This window comes from Diorhabda carinulata, chromosome 5, assembly GCF_026250575.1.
Source record: "Diorhabda carinulata isolate Delta chromosome 5, icDioCari1.1, whole genome shotgun sequence".
Classification (NCBI taxonomy): domain Eukaryota; kingdom Metazoa; phylum Arthropoda; class Insecta; order Coleoptera; family Chrysomelidae; genus Diorhabda; species Diorhabda carinulata.
Genome location: NC_079464.1, coordinates 14,726,755 through 14,748,380, shown reverse-complemented (window position 1 = coordinate 14,748,380; position 21,626 = coordinate 14,726,755). Strand labels below are relative to the sequence as shown.

The 21,626-nt window shown below is 34.5% G+C and overlaps 1 protein-coding gene across 1 annotated transcript in view; it reads right to left on the bottom strand.

Annotated features, from left to right (window-relative positions):
* Positions 1-21,626, bottom strand: part of LOC130893737 (protein bark beetle) — a 49,124-nt gene that overhangs the window by 26,436 nt on the left and 1,062 nt on the right. The window contains exons 2-3 of the mRNA XM_057800072.1: positions 5,903-6,066; positions 1,822-4,452 (exon numbers count right to left, since the gene is read on the bottom strand). Coding sequence (XP_057656055.1) covers positions 1,822-4,452; positions 5,903-6,066 — 2,795 coding nt within the window. The remainder of the gene's footprint in view (positions 1-1,821; positions 4,453-5,902; positions 6,067-21,626) is intronic.

Here is a 21,626-nt window from a genome sequence, read left to right as displayed (position 1 = left end):
CAATGGACTGTATAAATCTTTCAAGACAGCTAAATTCAACAAAAGTTGATCAGGCACGAGGTACTTCGAAGCAAATGATCGCCTGTTTTTTCGAAATACCTGGACATGTCGCCACCGATTCTTCAGAGCAACGTAGAACGGTCAATTCTCTATAGTACACCAGGATTTGTTTTCCAGAAGGGTTCGAAAAAATCAAGGAAACTAATAGCAGAATACGAATAATTCTCTACCACAAAAACGCGGCCTCTCAGTTCAAACAGCCAAAAGACAAAAGATCTCTAAGCTCAGAACACTTTAGTTTATCAGAAAATTCTTATTACTCATGTGATAAACACAAATGACATTTTAGAACTTTTTAAATGTTTATCTATCTCCTGTCTATGAAGTAAATTCTTGTATTGTCTAGAAAGCGTGTTTTTATGGTGATTTTTTTTTCGACATTTACGGAATCGTGATGATTGAATGGGTTCCAGAGGGTCCGACTGTCAACCAGACTTACTATATGTCAGTTTCGGCAACACTGCGAGAACGAACTTGAAAAAACGGCCCGATTTTGCACAAGGACAACGCACCTGACCATAACGTGCTATCTGTGAAGTAGTATTTGGCCAGTAAGCGCCGCACTCACCAGATTTGGCACTCTGCGACTTTTTTGTGTCCGAAGATAAAATCTGCTTTGAAAGAGACCCGATTTGAGTCTATAGAGGCTATAAAGCAAAAAATGGCAGAGGTGTGATTCGATCAATGGAAAAAACGTATGGAAAGGTGTGTAGCGTGGGAAAGGGGGAGTATATTGAAGGGGAGCATTCGAATTTAGATTAATTTTTAAAATAAAATCCTTTTTCGTAACCAGTTATTCAGTAGCCAGACTTGTACTAGATCACATAATATTTGTATCAATTTCCTCGTCAATAATAATCTTCTTCATTGTTGACATCTTTAGTTTCATCTTCGGTTTTCCAAATTTCGATAAAATTTTACCGTCTCATGGTTTCTCTACCCTTGTCCAAAGTGCTTCGTTAGTAGTTTAGCTACATCCATTATTTTTGCAGCTTTAAGGCTTTTGTGTTTATATGAGACATATTGAACTTTCATTTTGCGACAGATTTTCCTTTCCTTGACAAGTTTCATTTCTATAAAAGACTTTACTCTGGACCAGAATGTTATTTTTCTTTCTATTCAGCATAATCCTTTTTGATGGATTGAACTTGAAGTACCAAAAGTTCGTTTTTTTTGCACTTTTTCAAATTCAGACCTCGAGTCTTTAACCGAGACAGTGACTCCAACAGTTCCATGTTTCCCCGGAACTTCTTCATATTCTTCTGGCTTATGAATAGTGTCTTTCTTTTTCAAATTTTTCTCATTCAATCCAAGCTCCCCGTGGAAAATATAGGATAAAGGGTAAACAACTCGCAGGGGATATTTTGGCGGATATTGCAACTAAACCTCAATTCTGATCTCAAAATACACTAGGATGTGATCTATAAGAAACAATATTAAACTCATCTTCGAAGAAATGGACTTCTAGGTTTTTTAATCTAGGCCCCTCAAATGTTTAACTTTGGACCGTTTGGGCGAATGGATGTTGAACAGATAGACTAAAAGTTGTAAAATGAAAAAGAATTCGATTATTGTATATTTCACTTAATTAGGTAAATTTTGATTCTTCAATTTTAAATTTTCAATTACGCCCCCTAGTGATATATCTACAATTTACGAAAATAGTTTCGACGTTTTATTTTCCCCGAAACTATAATATATGACGTACGTATATAAAAATCTGTCGAAATTGACGTTCGTAATACATAATTTTTCACTTACCAATCATCTGGGTTAAGTACATATCCCAATTGGTGACATACCAACGCAGCGTTCTTTATCGTCCAACCGTAGTTACAAACGGTTCCCCATTGGTTATTAACTTTAATTTGAAGTCGCCCTTCGGTTTCCGTATTACCTCCAAGAAGTCTAATTGGTACTTTAGGTTCGATTTCGAAAACTTCCGCTTGCGTTTCCAAATTTTCCGTATTAACGTCGTAAGTAACATTATCAGGAGCGTGAAGAATTTCTTCTTTTATGGTAAATTTGATACTATCCGGTTCTATACCTTTAGCCTCCAAACGACCTCCTATCATCATACCTATAGACGGGGGGAATCTCAAGGTCACTCCTGGTTCTATGGTAAGTTTTCCACCAGGTCTTATACTAATATCCCTAACTACAACGAATTCTCCTCTAGTTATAATCTCTTCGCCTTCTATTTCACCACCTAGTTTATCAGATCCGTCTGCTAGAAATTTCGGTACGTAAAATTGATTAGCGTTGATCCTAGTAGTAAGAGGATTCGTATTATGTAAAAGAAAAGGTATAAAAACGATCCTAGCTAGATTATATCTATCGTATCTATGGAAAATCCTGTGGAAAATCTTTTCGTCGTTACCGTATCCCAACCAATTAAAAGTGCAGTTGATAGTTTTGCTTTGATCTTCTAAATGACTTCCGATTTCGTATTTAGAATCCGGGTTTTCTATGATGTTTCTAAAAACTTCTACGTTATTTGAACCGATTACCACTGGAGCTGCTACTCTACTTCTCGGATACAAATTGGTACCGTCTTCCATTTGGAAAGGTTCTGATATTTTATTCCCTTTCACGAAATTTCTTGTAAAAAGTAAATATTGATTTTCGGAGTAAGGAGATAGAGCTAAATTCACGACGAACGTACCGGTGTTGTTGAGAAAATAATTTTGTTGTACGAGGATATTACTTTTTAAAAGGGAATATTCTTCTAAAGGTTTAGTTTTGATGAGCATACCTCCAAAAGTACCTTGTCTGAAATGGTTGTATTCAACAACAGCGTTTAAATTAACAGCGGGGTAAATTTTTAACGACAATTTTTCGTTTCCGTAAAATCTATTATGACCTATTTGTAATTTAGTTAAAGTATTTGTTGGTTTTAAACACGAAATTATCTCCAAAGCGTCGTTTAAACAATTTTTAAAAGAATTTTCAGTAAAATTGAATAAAGCTCGTCCGCAGTAGTTTCCATGTAAAACCCCTACGTCCAAATTTTTATATATTTCAGAATATTGTACTACGCTCGTTTGATTTACCACAATATACTCAGTTTCTTTGGTATCGTTCAACCAAATAGCTACGCCGTATCCTCGATTCGAACTAATAGAACATCTGGAAATATTTCTACTACCTCCGGTGTAAGTTATATTAATACCGTCACCGTCGTTGAAAGATACGCGGGTTTCTGTTATATTAACATCTCCTACTCCACTCGTAACTTGTATACCTGCTACGTGTTCGTTTTTTGACACCGAACTTTTGTGGACGTGTATCTGCGATCTCAAATTATCGATTATTATGCCTCTTCCAATATTTTCCGATACATCCGAATTACTAACATTCAAATCGAACGATTTTTTCAAACCGGATGTTATTCTCAAAAATATCACCATATCTGTCATGGGATTCGCTCTAAATTTAATATACATTTGATTGCCGATACTAGTTACAGCTTGAGGTCTCGTATTATTCCTTATCGGGAATGAATTAATGATTCTGTTATTTAAATTAGAACCGTCGTAGATTTCCAAAGAAGCGGTATCGTTTCTATCGGTTACTGCTCGTATGAAATGTAAGGTTAATACGTGGCCGTAACGAGTTTTGAAGGTTTTTTCGCAAACGATTTCTTTCGTTATAAAAATAGTTTGTTGAGCGTAAAGTTGTATTGGAAAGGTTTGACTTGAAGCTAAAGCTAGTTGACAGAAATCTTTGTAGCCTTTTCTATCGGCTTTTTCGTCGGGTCGTTCTTCGGATCTTACGAATCTGATACCGTCTCCACCATTTGCGGTGATAACACATCCATCTATGTGTGCTAAACCGTAACTAGAGTTGATGAAAATTCCGTAGCCTCTGTTGTTTCGTATTTTGCAATTGTTGATTGTTATCGGGGCTTCTGGATTGGTAACGTTTAACCCGTTGTAAGCTGAATTTATAATTTCTACGTAATCCATTACAGGTGGTACGCCTGTTATTTGTAAAGCGCTGGTTGCATTTTGATCCCTACCGGCGCCTGCGTAGTAAATATTAACGTATTTCAACTTCGATAATGAAGTAGGTACATACAAAGTGTTGTATAAAGTTAATTTCTTTTCGTTGATTGCGTTTTCGAATTTGATACCTCTCCAGAATGGTAATGGTGTATCATGGTACGGTAGACATTCTATACCGAGATCCGGGTGGTAATCGCATACACCAGAACCCATTTGTCTCTTTTGCCATTGGCAATCGAATATCGAATTCTCGGTACCTGTGCATTTTGGTTCTTCTAATAAAATACGGGGTTTCAAAGGCATCTGGCGGTTGTACCAGCTGTGAAACACTCCACCTTGGAATCCAAGCTGTCGGCAAGCTGTGGCCATATCGAAACTGGTCCAACTGGAAAATATTAAATATAAATCAGACATTTTTCATAATATTTTAAGAGAAAATGTTCAGTTCAATATAAATGCTACCTAGCCTGACCTAGAGATGGCATTACTTACTACCACTATTAGAAAAGACAAAATCTATACAACAATTTTGAAGACGCTACGTTGTTTGGTATCTGTTTGGCAGTCATCGTTTTCAGTGAATTTGTAAACATGGAAAAAATTGAGACCGAACATACACAGACCTGTAGGCAGACCACCAAAAAGGTGATACGAGAACTGGAGTTCAGCTTCTCAGGAAGATCCAAGAAGAGTACCAAACATACAGGAATGAACAGGACTTGGTCCTATTGAAAGAGGAAGAAGAAGGAAAAAATTGGTCATCGTTATGTGATACAGTATAAAAGGTGAACTAGATTCAACTCTGGGTGAGATTGATCCAGAGTATAAACGAGGCTTAGGATCTACGGAGACCAGAAGAAAATCCACAAAGTGGTGCAGGATTATCGTTGACTGAAAGTGCGCGAGCTGGTAGATATAATAGGCAATCCAACCATGCGGTACATCGCATATTAACTGGAAATTTGAACACGAGAAAGCTGTACGTCGTGAAGATGTTTCTCATGGGTCCATCACTTCACACCCAAAACCTGGGAACAATCAAAACAATGGACGGAAGAGGAAGAATCGACTTCAAAGAAGACAAAGACCGTTCCATCTGCAAGCAAGGTCATGGTGTTGGTGTTTTGAGATACGCGTGGGATGATTTTCTTCAAAAATGGAGAAATATTAATTGCGAGTTTTATGCGAACTTATTGCAACGTTTGAACGAAGAAATCAAGTATTTTGCTAAGAAAAAAGTGTCGTTTCATCCAGAAAATGCACCAGCTGACACATTTGTTATTGCAATGACCAAAATTGATGAATGAAGTGCACGCCTATCCGCAAAGTCAAATATCTCTAACTATGGCCTCATTCTTTTCGAAAAAAGTTCTGAATATAGAGGAATCTGGTGGATAAGGTGATGTGGTCGCATTATTCTCTAATATATAGGGTATCTCATATATAATGTCGGTTTTCAATGTTCAGATAATCACACAAAAGGAAATCTTATTATATGGTGGTTTAACCCAACGTTCAGCAAGCTCTTTAAGACATTGTTGCAGTGCATTTTCATTGTAATATTTGCTTTAAGATAAAACACCATCTAGCGGTAATAATAAATTTTTAATTTCCGTTTGGGCGATCCAGCCCAATAGACGTTTGAAGAAAACCCTCGACGTTTATACATTTGTTAAGATATCTCGTTTCTATTAAAATTTCCAAGAATAGTATTTTGGAAAATCGGGACAAATTCACTGAGGTTCGTAAATTTGGACATAAAATTCGTCACGGTACAATTTATATAAAAAGAAATTCAATTATTGTTCTTCGATATCAAATTTCTTCTAACTTACTTTCTGGAATTCGTACAAACACTTCTCCAATGTCCGTTGTGTTTAACTTGGACACGTCCCGCCAAAATAGAAGGACCATCAACCAACCGGATGTCGCCATAATTAATATTCTTCGAGGTGTTTTCGTCAGTTGTTGTTAACGTAATACGTTCGCTTTCAGTTCCCTGTAAAATAACAGATTTTTCAATGTATAATGTACACAATATCTACAGGGTGTTTAATATACTCCATCAGCTAGAAAACTCAAAATTAATTGGGGTTTATATTGCATACGGTTGTCGTAAAGGCCGCTTGACATAATGCAGACATAATGCAGTACAACGTGCAAGAAATTGCGTGCAAGTCTCTGAAAACAAATTCCTAACCTCAAATTTTTTACTAATATTTTGTACATAATTAAACAGTGAAAATAACGAAGCTAAATTTTACGAAAGTCAGCTGATCTGCATGCTTCATGTAAAGCGGCCTTTACGAAATTTTTCAACTAACCAAAACCCCCCTTAATTTTTCAGTTTAAAGAAAAAAAATAGCAATACTTAAAACAGGAAGGTGTATATGGTTTGTGAGCTTGCGGGCCAAAAGAAACGGAATTTCTTTCCGCTCCAGTGAATTTTCATACCGTTTCTTCGTTCCATACAAAGATTTTTACAATTTATCAAATAACGTGATTAGATTCGTGAATTACGAAAGTGTCCTATTTATAAAAGCGTAATACACACAAAATAGATTATTCGAAAACCTGTAATTAAAAATAATTTATAACTAAAACTGGGTTAGATCCCGTTCCCATTTAGAAGAGTAAATTTAAATTTCGTATACGATAAAGTATACAATTAGTAATGGCTTGTGTATTATTGCACTTTTTTAAATCCATTATTTTGATAAATTATGGCACAAAGGATTATTGTACAAATTGAAAATACTTCCACCAAGACAATATTCCCAAATCCTAAAGTCTAACTTGTCAGATAGATATTTCAGAATAAAGGAATTCTGATTTAAAAGAAATGAAAGTAGGAGTACCCCAGGATAGCTTACTTAGTCCAGTGCTTTATCTGTTGTACTCTAGTGACATCCCTTACACATAATAGCTATTTTCCCTGATGATACGGTAGTTATGGCCGTATGAGTTACCCACGAAGAAAGTTACAAACATCCATTGACTATATAAGAGACTAGACAAGGAGGTTACGTGTCAACTGTATGATTAAAAATCCCAATGTTATGCTAATACAGCAAAATTTCTGGGTATGACTCTCGATGTGGGACTTCGCTGGATATGATATATTAAGGAACGTTATCGATGCACCCTGGTACTGCCGAAACAGTGACATCCATCAGGATCTTCGGACAATCAAATTTGCCGGTAGCCATGAACATCGTTTGCTTCATCATATGAACGTCGAGGTAATCCAGCTTCTAGACAACACAGACATGTCCAGAGACTCAAGAAGATTAAACCCTTCGATAGTACACGCTGGTTTTAGTGTTATCGAAACTTTAGATTCTAAAGTCCAATAGTGAGTAGAAATCTTAAAAAATTAGCTTAGAATAATATTGCTTATCGATTTCTTTCTGATCAGATTGTTATATCACAAAACATTGCTCTCTGGGGATTTTGATATATAAAAAATATCTATTGCAGGCCTTTAAATGTAGATTACATTCTGCAGCTTTATTTTTTTTTGTGAATTCCATCAGCTCGGAGACTGTATCTTTGCCAATTGATTTTTCATTTCTAGTACTTAGAACCAGCGGTTTCAGTTTCAAGTCAAACACATCCATCTAAAAACCTTCTCTAGTCCGTGTTTACTTTTATAATGTTTTTTATCTCTTATTTTTCTTATTTTCTCAATTTTTCTTCATCCCATTACTCTGATTTTGTTCCAAAAGCTTCTGTTATTGTATTTATAATTGTTTCATAAGTTTCGGTATGTCTATTTCATTTCTAATATAATTCTTTCATTTTGCCTTTTTCTGCTAAATAATTTTTCTCATTTCTTCTGTTCACCGTTTAATTTTGTCTTCCTTTTTTTATCTATTTCCTCCCGTTATAATATAATTTAACGTAGTTTTCATATATATCAATTTTTATATTTTTAACTAACCTCGTATGCGAATTAGGAAATTTAGAATTTGATAATTGCAATTTTGGTTTCAAAACATCTAGAATTTTTTAACAAGAATATATTTTTCCTCTAAGATTGATAATAAGAGAGATTTCTTTGTCATTAACGTGGACGTATTGTATAATAATAATAAAAAAAAACAGAAATCGATCACCAGAACTCTTACAACGGCATCAAAATGTATATATACAATCGACAATAGACTATAAACGCCACTGCGTTCCAGGTCAATGGCACGCTATATAGTGAACGTTAAATGTAATCGCAAGTATTAAGTCATGTCTTTGTGTTAACGTTCACCTTCTTTAGTCATAAAATGTAGTCACAAAGTATCAAATTTTATAGCAATTTAAACAAGATGGCGCGTAGAAATAGTACGAGATTTGATATAAAGTATGTGACATTTTTACATTGAAATAAAAAGAAGAATGCTTATGTCTCTGCCTACATCTCCTCTTCATTTTTCAAGTCTGGGAACAGAAAATAATCCGAACGGGCTAAATCTGGCGAATAGGGAGTATGAGAGGTGTGAGCTCAACAACACTTTATAGCCAAACGCGGCCATCTTATCCTAGTAAAAAGAACACTTTAATGACAGTTCTTAGGCGCATTTTTCTTAGAAGCATTTTAAAAATATATCTCGGATTCCTATGTTTCACCATTTATCAGCATGTGACTTTTTTCTGCGGAGGTACCTTAAGAGTTTTATCTACCACCACAAACCATGGTACTTGGACGTGTTGATGGATGCAATAATTCAAGAAATTGCTGACTTTTATAGATATTAGACCATAATTTTAAATGGCTATGTGTGGTATCTTTAGAAGGACCAAAAGGAGACCGATCATAGGTTGGTTTTCAACGTTGTAACGTCAATATCCCACGCAGCGGGAGCTTATAAGATCTCCAGACTTCCAATATTGAAACGATTAAACCAACGCTGCGCCGTTCGCTTATCAACTGTGTCTTTTCCTAAAATTTTACATGCTTCTTTCACTGTCACAACTCGTCAAGCTCCTCAATATAGCAATTAACTGACGACATCACCTCTTCATTGTTGGAAAATCTTTTTTTTTTTGCTTGATTTCTTCGTCAAAAGTTCGCATACAACTCGCCGTTGATAGTTTTTCCTTATTTAAGAAAATTAACCCACGCGTAACCCAAAACACAACAACGCCATGACCTTTCTTGCAGATAGAACGGTCTTTGTCTTCTTTGGAGGGGGTTCTTCCTTTTCAGTGTATAGATCCACGTTTCGTCCATAGTTATGAAACCTAACCTCACCTAATCAAACACTCGATTTAAACATCTTCTGCTGTTTTTTGTTCTATTGTAAGCAAACGCGGCACCCATCTTGCACACAGCTTTCTCATGTCCAAATTTTCAGTTAATATCGCACTTTTTGAAATGCTTATTATGTCTCTAGTTCGCGGACTTTCAGTCGACGATAATTCAGTGGATTTTCTTCAACATTTCTAATTTGGTCGACCACTCCGATTCTGGTCTTCGCAGGTCGTACGGACTCGTTTAAACTCTGCTACCCAATATTTCACTATTGTTAACGATGGAGCAGTCTCACCCAGAGAAGAATCTAGTTCAGCTTCGATATTGGTTGGGCTAATACCTTTCAAATTGGATAACGATGATTAATTTTCAATATAGATGGCCGCCCAACAAATATTAAACAACGTGACGTCTTCAAACTTGAATCATATGATGTATAGATTCTACCGCCATCTCTAGGTCAGACTAGATACTTCTGGGACCATCTTCGTAATACACTTTCATGCAAAATAGAAATATTCTAATATCTATCTAAAACTCAGTGTAGTTTCATCTTTCATGTAGGTATGTATTGATTTGCCTTTCCTTTGTAAATAAGGGTTGCAAATCCATTTATTCGAATCTTAATTTTCATCCCTATTGTTATAATTTCAAATTAAATTACCAGATACTTTCATGCACGAATGACTTTGTTTTGTAATTAGTTTTAAAATGATATCGTATCACTAAACATATGTAAAAAGATATATAAATTAAAATAATTAAAGTTATATTTCTAGTATCTACTTTTCATTATGTAAACAATGTTTGCATGCTAATTACAATGATAAATTCCATAATGAGAATGAGTAACTTTATCAAATTCGGTTATGTGACTAATTTATTTTCGCCATAGTTTATTTATTATATTTTTTCTAATTCATTATACTAATTGGCCATCAAGTTCGGTCTTCTCAATACCTGTACACCGTACTACAAGAAACAGCCGTAGAAACTTCTCGATAGGTTCATTATCAGAGATAAACAGGTGATGAATAACAGACCTGACCTGGTGGTTGCTAGAGGAATCAATTCAGTGTTTATCGGCGTAGAACAACATTCTTAAAAAACACTAGGAGAAACTGACCAAATACGTGGTAATCGTCAGCAACCGGCGCCGTGCCCTAGACCCTGCACGTCCAGAATGCTGGTTCTAGCATTGGGCTCCATTTACTTGCTTTCAGACAGATAACCCCATCCAATACAGACCTATAACGTGCCTTCCTACTGTATAAATGATAATTACAGCTTTTCTCGATAATAGAATTTATAGGTACGTTGAGGAAAATGACATGAAGATATCGCAAAGGATGCACACAAGCACAGAAACAGCACCGGAATATACATACTGCTTTCGTAGATTACAAGAAAGCGTTTGATCATGTAATCATTCCTGAATTTTGGAGATCTTGTAGATTTACATAGTACAACCTTCCTTCCTTCCCCATTTCTAAGGGAATATACTTCTTGAGCCTATTGTAGTTCAGTCTATTCGCCATGCTCAATGATTTTGACATCAAAGCTAATAGAAACACCAACTCTATCATATTTCATCTTTTCTACATGGATGACATCAAGTTGTACGCAGCTAATGAGCGTCGAATCAATAATTTTGATTGTTGTTACACATCGATTCTCCATTGATATAAATAAGTTAATACTGTGTAAGTGCAAGACCATTCACATCGATAAAGGTATCGATATCGATATCATATAGATACCGGGAATTTCATTGGACCAGGAGCAGGCAAAAGCAAGAATCCATGATCAATACATGCAGGCAACACATATACCATGCTTGTTTTCAACTTACTCTCTTGAAGTGAACAAAAACAGAGCTAGAAAGTATGTTAACAAGAACAATGATTGAAAAACCACTATTATCCCGAAAAGAGAGAGGAGGAGGCCTAATAGACCTTGTTAACCTACATTTGCGATGAAACTACGCGAATTCCTGTAATCTGAGCAGACGCAAGAGCTTTTAGGTCTTGGTCAGATGTGTTATTCCTCGTGTAAAACTTTTCTAACCGTTTCTTTACCGGCGTTTACAGCTTCAGCAATCATCCGGATGCTCATTCGACGATCTGCACGCACAATTTGTTTGATTTTGGTCACTGTTGAAACAATTCAAGAGAATTGTCCCCATATGCCTCTTGCAACTATAAATTGTTCGGTCCGAGTTTTTTTCAGTTTAAAGAGAAATTTGGGACGTGTATAGACAAGATTTATACTCGTTTTTCAACCTACCCGTCTAGGGCGCCCTCTAGGCATGCAGTGTCGTTATTTAATAGCCAAACATCGTATGTTTGTTAGTATTAAGACGCGGAAAAACTGAAATAATGGTTACAAAAGGCATTACATATCATCATGTACATTAATCCACCCCTATGGTCGTATTTGCCTCAAATCAGAAAATTTTAAACATCTGTATCAATAGTATATAAAATTAGTTATAAATAGAAATTTATTCTCAATGGAAACTGGTTATTTTTTTATTCAATTACATCCTATTAGGTATATCTCACAAAACATCTCAACTACATTCGTAATAAACCATTTATGTATCATGCTTATCCATTTTTGTTTTAATTAGGTACACTTTAGAAAACGTGTTATAAATTACTTAAATATTGATTTTCTCGTAAACGTGTTTCATTTATCAAAGTACGATGATTCATTTGTTAATAATTTTATACATTAGTCATTCTGTGACGTATTTTTCTTGAAAACATTCTCATTTTCAATCGTAAGAAAATTTACCGTAAACCAGTAGAATATACAACCGTAAAGCAGGCTGTTTATATAGGGAGCATCCAAAAAGTTTATGCAAAATATCAAAAATTATTATTTACTACCCGTATACGTTCAAATAAAGCGATTGATTGACACGCGTTCGAAAAATTAAAAGAATATATTTGTGTAACCAGACTTATGTTTCCAGAATACTTAAGACTACTCCCAAAGGAGGCTATTCTTCTGGGGTTTTTACATTTAACTATCTTCCAACGAGGTAGTGAAATATTTGGATGGAATAATTGCTAGGAAAATCTGCAGTTGTCTTGACAAGGCTGTCTAGTATGTACTGAATGTTTTTCCTAGTAGTATAGGTCCAAAAATTTCTAATCCATCGCTTAGTGCTAGCTTCGAACCATCTGTATACCAGTGAGATGTTTATTTTATTAATAATTGGCGTTCGTTGACAACCACTTCGAATGGGATGTCTGCGCCAATCATCTGATGCATTTGAGCCTTTACCTGGTATATCCTTTCTAGTTTTATTGATTCTTGAATCCTTAGGTGACTTGTCAGATACATCGACTTCTGAATTAGCTTGTGGGCGCTACTAAATGACTCTTGTTTCATTCTAATGTGTTGATACTTAAAAAGATATTATTTTTTTTAGCAAATGGTAAATCGTCGTGAGGCATATTAAACAGATTGACGGTCCTGGAGTTATATCATCTTCCAAAGATTTTTTTAATTTTTTTTATTAATCTTTATTTTCTTCAAATGAAAATTATAGTTTGAATTAGACATCAAGCAGCATTTGGTTTCTTTCATTTTCAGATAATTATTCTCTAATTAAAACCATCAAATCCTTCGAGTTCTTGATTATTAAGACAAAAGAAAAAAAATCCAAGTAAGTTTACTTTGTATAGTAAGGGCTGAGAAGCCCTAATTATTAAAAAATAGCGTTTGGATGAATTTATGAAGTCTCATTGGAACAAATGAGAAAATTGAATGTTTGCCCTTTGAATTTGTTTTTATTTAACTGAGAATTTTTGTCAATTGTTATATTTTATTAATGTCATTGAACGATATAAAGAAAATGATGACTTAAATGACGGTAATCAAAAGGTTAATTGGACATGTGCAGATGACGTATTTTGTAATACTCGCGTAGGTTGTGATAAAGATTTTATTCATTATACAGAGTTGTCCACAGTTCACAATAAGATAAATTTTAAATTGGATTTTCAAAAGTAAAAACGCTGAAACACCTGAATACATTTTACATACTGAAATTTTTTCAATCCCTTAAATAACAACCCACCCAACTTTTTTGAGGCAAAAGTTAAAGAAAAACAACTCTGATATCTCGTACATCTCACACGCTCACACACACGCACCATAAAAGAACTACTAAAGTCAGTCAGATAGATGGGAAACTTGAAGACCCCACGACTAGATTATATTCCCAATGTGGTACTTAAGGAACCCATAGAAGCACCATCGGAAATGTACAGCAAGTACCTGCAGAACGCGATCTTCCCTGATGGTTCTTTCACTCAAAGATAACAAGTCACTGAAAGGATCCTCATCATATCGTTCATTCTACATGCTAGACAAGGTTCTGGAGCGCTTAATCCACGGATATATGGAAGCAAGGTCTTTCAATCCTTGAGGCTATAGTCCTAGTCACGAGTATTGACAGGTCTCCCAAGACTTGATACTACGGCTACTTCCCTGAAAAAAATGTAAGACGTATTGCTCTAGCTGAAACTACCAAAATTGGTTTTCGCCAATCACAACGCTCTCGTTGTACAATTGGAAACTCTGCTAAACCTCTTTAATGTTAGAGTTAGCAGAGCACAAAGCGATTTTGAAGATTAGCAGGAAGAAAGTCGAAAAGATCTCATTGCACGTGTCACAGTATTACATCTCGGTCGCCACTAAAGCATCAGCGGTAAGAGCGACCTTGTCAAATCTGGTTTCCGATATAGGAGGACACAAGCAACACGAAAAAGCTCTCGAAATGATGTGTAGTTACCTCGGTCATCAAATATGGCATTGCCCTATGGACCCATGCCCTACAAATCAAAGAAACACACAAGATATACTGATTGAGTGCATCACGATCTCGAAAGAAGTCTCCATGATAATTGCAGGAATGCTGCCTATTGTACAACTAACTGAGGAAAGGAATTGCATCTATTGCCGACCAAGAAACGACCATGGGCATGTACACCATATTAAAACTTAGGAGAGATAGGTGAGTGTGAGGTGTTTGCCATCTACTGCTTAATCTCCAACGTGCACAAGCGCAAATACGATGATATTAACTATTTGACGTTGATATTGAGACTTTTATTGAAGTTGGGAAACAGTTTCAAGCAAATTTTTCAAATGTAAGGATTGAGGAGGAATTTCGTGCTAGTCAGAGTGTTTTCACTGTCTTCTCCTGCAGGACTTGTCTCTCCTTCAAAAAATTCTTCTTCCCTCAAGTTAGCAGGAATCAGATTCGTTTTGTTGGAAGGCCTCAAAACTTCTCAATACTCATAAAGGTTGCAGTAAAACATTAGAGAAATGGAGAGTCAGATTATAAGCGTTCATACAATGAGAACCCCGGAAACCATATTCAAATATGCTAAAAATTGGAAATAAAACACTCTTCAAGGTCAAAGGTTCGAGAGGAAACTTCCCAATTTTAGGGTTCGCCATTTAATAGTTTGAAAATCGAAATAACACATTGAAAAGCAAAGCCAAAGTTCCTATTTGCTGATCAATTTTGTGAATGAGGCTCTACAGAGTCAAATTTAGTTGGCTTAATATCAAGATCACGGTTTAACATTGTTTAATCCATCATTAAATAATAAATATATAGTTTATAGCTTCTTGTTCTCCAGCATGCCTGTCCACTTAACTAAACTTCTATCCTAACCACATTTTATAGTAAAGCCTTATTTCACGACTTGAGACTTGCTATGAATATTTACATCAGACGCGTCAAGAAATCGCGATAAAAATAATAAAAACAACCAAACCCTCGAAAATCGCAAAAAGATTTAAGAAAAAAATGTCGTTTTGAGGCTCTTGGCCAGTTTTCAAATTTTTGAAGGGAAACCGAAGGTTTTACCAACTTTTACCAGCTCAGCTACAAAATGTATGCTTAAGTTTTCTCATTATTTTATTAGTTATTTGCAAAATTCAGAATTTTGAAAATTTAAACCAAAATATATCGCTTACCCTGAGAACTAATTAATTTTCGTGGGTCAGGAGAGAAACTGGACTATAAAACAAGCGGGAATCTTCAGTGGGAGTAATAATTCTCCACGTGGAAACTTAAACATGCAATTGTACTGAATATTTAATTTAATTCAACACTTAAACAGCTGATAGTTATATGAACATTCTTCAAATAATACTTCGTCTACCGTACATCCTTTCAAACACTTCTAATAAGTCGAAATTCCTATTGTGTTGAATCACCTGATAAACGCAAAGCAGGTAGGTTAGAATATCTACAGCAGGTGCATCAACCAATCCAAACCCTTGGGGTGAGTGAACCGTAAAATAGTTATTTGAAGGAAGTTGAAAGAACGTTAGATACATAACAAATAAAAAAATCTTTAAAAATAACACAAAAATAAAATGTTTTAAATGAGATTATTAACAACTCGACACAAATTATAAGTCTGACTTTTTATGTTTGGTTCTGATTAAGTTCAACTACTGGCGGATCCAGGGTCTTGACAAAAGGGGGGTCAATAGTATTAGGACGAGTTCTCCTCCAAAGACATGGCATTTTAAGCCTTTTACCCACAAAATATAAGTTAATTACGTTGTTTTGACACCATAACAACGAATTTTACTCAATTTTTACTTTAAATTCCTCATCGACTTTGAAACAAAAAACCAAGTTAATTAATTAGAATTTAGGGGCGGTGAATTCTAGTGACAAGATTCATTTTCCTAGTTACAGTTACCGTAAAGTTGAAGATTCAATGTTGTACTGAATATTTTTAACGTATTCATTTACGTGAATTAATGAATAAAACATTCTGATCGCCTTTAATGCGACAAAAACGTTTTTACGAAAAATTTTTCAACGTAATCTCCTTTTAGCTCCATACCCTTTTTTCAGCAATGTTCATTAAGTTCAATACCATTTTTATAATAAGAATCAAGCTACTCAAAATAGATGTTAATTGCAAATTTTTTTAAAGTTCGGGAACAGAAAATAATTCGAGGGGGCTAAATCTAGCAAACAGAGTGCAAATTTAATTGTCTTGATGAAACAACACTTTCTTCTTAGCCAAATGCGGCCAGTTTTGCTTGATTTTTTCGCTCAAATGTTGCAATAAGTTTGCATAATACTTGCGGATGATAGTTTTTCCCTTTTAAAATTATCCCACGCGCATCCCAAAAAACCGACGCCATGATCTTGTCTGCAGATGGAATGTGCTTTGCCTTCTTTGAAGTTCTTGCACATTTTGATCAATCATCTGAAGGCTTAGACAATGGTTTGAAGAATTTTGTAATTTTCTCTTGGTTGACAGTTTTTAAAAGCTCCTAAATCAAGATTTTTCAAATTAAATTTGACGTTACTATCAGTTGTTGAAACCTCTTCTTCAATGGCCTGTGAATTTAACCTTCCCTTCAAATCGGTTTTATCTTGCGATTCAACCAATTCCTGAATTTCACTTGATTCTATTTGTTCGAATCCATCTGGTCCTATTCTATTCACGATTTCGGATATGTTTGTAGTCAGTGCATGCCACAGTTGTTTTCATCATGACTTAAACGTAGCTTCAGTTCTTCCAATGATATTTTTATGTTAACGACGCTATTTCTCCATTTCAGTCCATGGTTTTTATTGTTCTTTGCCAAACACTCGTTGAAAACATCTTCATGACACCTCATTTGGTCGACCACTGCGATGCTGGTCTTCGCAAGTCGTATTGTATCACAAAACCATGACCAATGTTTTTCCATGTTTACAAATTAACTGATAACGTCATGGTGGCCACAAAACTGGAAAACCTGAAAAACCTGGAAACGTCAGGATATTTTCAATTTACTGGAAAAGTCAGGGAGAAGTGAATGAATTTTCCTAAAAATCTGGAAAACTACTAGAATTTTTTCGTTTCCTTCGAATGAGATTGAAAAATTGGCACGCATGCGATTGTCACACCATCTAGCGTACTTTTTATTGTACTATTCAGTACCATATGTTTTATCTTTCGGAAATGTGTGCGTAAAAAATACCAGCTGATCATTGAGCAACTTAACCTCACAAAAGTGAGAAAGAATATGATGCTTATAACTTTTTGGATATTCAAGTTGTTGGATGGTTAATTAAAAAAAGGTTCTATCAGCGATCCTTCTTGAATCTACGAATATAAAATCTATAGATTTAAAAAATCTGAAAATTTGATTTTTTATAATGACATAAACATTGGATGTGCGACTAAAAAATCTATAAACGAATGCAAAAACATTAAAGAACGTGATGTTCTAGAATTTAAAAAAAAGATTGTCGTCAAGCATATAATACTTTGAGTAAAAAATTACTTGAACGATCTCCAGTAAACTACAAATTAGTGAAAGGAATTTCTTGTTTTGATCCAAATGTTGCACAAAATTTAGATATTGGAGCAATTTCGTTTGATATGTTAATCGAAAATGATTGGATAAGCGAGGTAGACGCTGATTAAATACAAGAAGTTATGCAGAAGATGAAATCCTAAATTATTTTAAGTTTGATGATAAAAAATTGAATTGTTTGTGGTTAGATAATAATATGGCTACGCTAGATGATTTTAAAGAATTGACCAAATACATAAAAATTATTCTTACATTTTTTCGTGGGAACTAATCTCTTGAACGAGGATTTTCTATTAATAAAAACTGCTTAATTGAAAATCTTCAATTAGATTCGCCCAAAGATTAATTTATGATAAATTGAGAAATGTTAACATTGAAAATATTGAAACATCGAATAGTCTGATTCAGTCAGTTAAGAATTCAAGAAGCCGTTATGAAGAAAAATTAAAAAAAAAAAAGAAAAAAGATAAAGAATTAGATGACCTTGATAGTAAGAATGGATATTTAAAGAAACCGCAATTGAAAAATCTTTTAGATAAAAAGAAAGTTCTAATCGAAACTAGTCGTCGAGATATTTCATCCATCATAATAACAATAATGGAGTGTCTTCTTTAGTCAAATCGTCCTGTACAGAAGTACAAAAAAACTCATGTTGTTTGTTCATTGATACTATTAATTGCGCAAAAGTAATTGAATTATTGATTTATAAATAAACATATTACTTTATAGACAATGAATTTTTTCAACTATCCCAAGATATTTTATTTATTTGTCATAGGTTAGTATGAAATACAAAATATAAAAAAAATTATCTACTTAGTGACATTGATACCACAACGTGTAATATATTTATTTTAGCAATAATTAAACAAACAAATGATAATGTTCAATAAATAATCTATTGACAAGAACTATGTACCTGTTACAGAAACAGATTCTCCTTATCAAAAGGAATGTAAATATAACAACAAAGATGTCAAATCTTATCAATTTAGCCTAATTTTTAATTGAAGTTGTGAAATAATTTTCCTAAAAATAAACAAAAGTATATAACATACTATGTATTAAAAATGAGTTCTCGAATGAAATATTTTATAAACATCGTCTAACTGTTATGGCCGGTATACACGGCAACGAAAAAACTGCACAGTTCATTTGCGCAGTTTATTGAATCTACGATATCTGCGTCGATCGTCAATTCTCGGAAGAAACTGAAGAAAAACACGTCATTCGTGATGGAAGACGATGAAGCGCTTGCGCTAGACTGGCTTGTTTGTTGAAGTATGCCCTGATGTAGGAATAGCTCCTCTGCAAGGCTGGGGTTGTGGTTGTTACGTGGGGTTGTGTTTGCCTAACTATTTTTAAAGGTCGATTTTGATCTTCTCGGTATGGATTTTTTTATTTCATTTTTTGAGGTATTATCGTCGGCCATTTGGCAGGAGAACCGGTTCACCAGGTTGTAGGGAAGCCGCAGAAAATCTGCAACACCCAAGATCAGCAATACCCTGATGATAAAAGCAAAAAGTTGTCATAAAAGATTGTCTGCAACTCGGAGGTCGCTCGTACTAATGTATAAAGTTTTTCACGTTGATATCAGTTCTCAGTCAAATAATTCCTGATACTTTATACAAAGTTCTAGTTTAGAAAGATTACTTAAAGGTAAGATATAGATCGCCTTGGTAAGTCTTCATTATAAAAAATTCATGAAGTCGAAGTACCACAAACTAGAACATAAAATCTGGATTTTAAGGACTTCATTTTTATAACACTGGATAAACTCTTCCAATAACTTGAGAATTCCGTTACAATAGCAATATGTTTTAACCAGCGCGGACGCTTCCGCCTACACCAAGTCTTGTGAACGAACTGAATGATTAGCCCAACGCGATCGACAACGATTTATCGAATAGATTTTGAGCTTTGCTCCGATGGCTAGCACCAACCAAAAAATCTACGCCAATTTTTATACAGACGTTTGATAAAACTGCGCAAATGAACTGTGCAGTTCGGTTGAGAAGTTTCATCGTTGCCGTGGACGCTTCCGCCTACACCAAGTCTTGCGAACGAACTGAATGATTAGCCCAACGCGATCGACAACGATTTATCGAATAGATTTTGAGCTTTGCTCCGATGGCTAGCACCAACCAAAAAATCTACGCCGATTTTTGTACATACGTTTGGTAAAACTGCGCAAATGAGCTGTGCAGTTATTTTGCGCAGTTTTATCGTTGCTGTGTATACCGGCCAATAATGAGAACGTTGTTTGGTTTCTTGTTCATACGAGCAGCTATAATCAAAAAGTATATACGGGGGCTGATCCTTTTTTAACCTAGTTACGATAAATTTTTCAATATACAGTGGAATCCCGCAATAGACTTTGAACTTTTTGAATGTTGAAACTTAATAATTTTGGAAAGCTCGTAAATGATTTCACTTTCTTTAATGTAATTGTCAAATTAATAACTTTATACAAAATAAATGAAAAAATTTTTAATTATATTTGAATCGTTAAAAGGAAATTAAGAAGTTTCTATTAGTATATACAGATTGTCTCTAAAAATAACATTCTATTAAAACCAAATAGTTATTATAAAGCAATTTATTAAAGATATTTAAATCATATTACTACCACTTATCACAAACACGATGTAGCATATTTTTAGTATGATATTATTCAATAATTCGTGTGACTCACACAAAGGTGGCGCTGCCATTGGCAAATCCATATGATTTTTATGAGGGAATGCGTGCATCGAGCGCATAGACTATATAAAAGAGTGCATCAACATTTGTTCATCTTGGAAAATCTTAGATGTTGCTGATGATTTTTCGTTTTGTCTTAATGATAATAATTATTAAAAAGTTCGTCCATCTCTAGGACACACTTCAGCAGATCTAATTTTCTTGTGCGCTCGTGTATAGTAGAATTTTAAAACTGCAAGTTATCCCTCGAGATTTTTAGAAAAATTACCCAGAACTAAGTGGTTGAAAAAAGGTTTACAAAATTGGCTATATATAATATGAAACCTGAAAACTGGAAAAAAGCAGTTAAATATACGTTTAAAGTTTAAAGTTTAAACAGTGCATTCTCTGATTTCTATTTTGATTTGAGTTTGTAAGAAGTAGCGCTTTGTATACTTTTTGGAAAAAATACTCGAGATAATGTTGTTGAAGCTGGAATACATTTTCCACTAGCAATATTCGGTGCTTCAAACTCAGAATAATCATTACAGATACTGTAACAAGACAAAGTACAGTTAAAAACCCGGTTATGAAGATAATTTGATCCAGAACAGTTTGATTGGAAGTTAAAAAAAATGATATACTACAGTCAATAACAATTTATCACCAGCATCCGATGATCTACTGAACACCAACTTTGTGGCGGCAAATGTGGATGCAAAAAAATTGGATTGAGGTGTTAAAGTTTATAAACATTGACGTGCTTAAACACAGGGTCAGCATATGATGGGAATTTAGAAATTAGGTCCCTCGACGATTTGTCAGCAATTATTACTAATAAAGAAACTGAAGATATCGATAATGAATAAGTAAAAGATATATATTGAAGTTAATTTTTGTTTTTTTTTGTATTTTTGTAATCTAATAGAAAATTATCTATTTTTAAATAAGAATTTCATGGATTATGCGTACGGGGTATAGTAAAAAAATGCGCTTTGCATTCTTGTCGTTGGTGGTAAAGAAACGAGTGCATCGTCATGGTATAATTGCTTTTTCATCGCGAAAACGGTTGATTTAACAATGCAACAGATTTTTTTGTAGATAATTCTACTAGGATCAATTTTTATAATAACTGCGAACAATAATCACGAGATATTTGCGTGAAACTTTTTTTCGTGACCTTTTACCTTTATAACTTTTTTATCCGGAACGATATTGATTTTTCACAATTTCATTACAACTCCTTAATAAAGGTTTATACA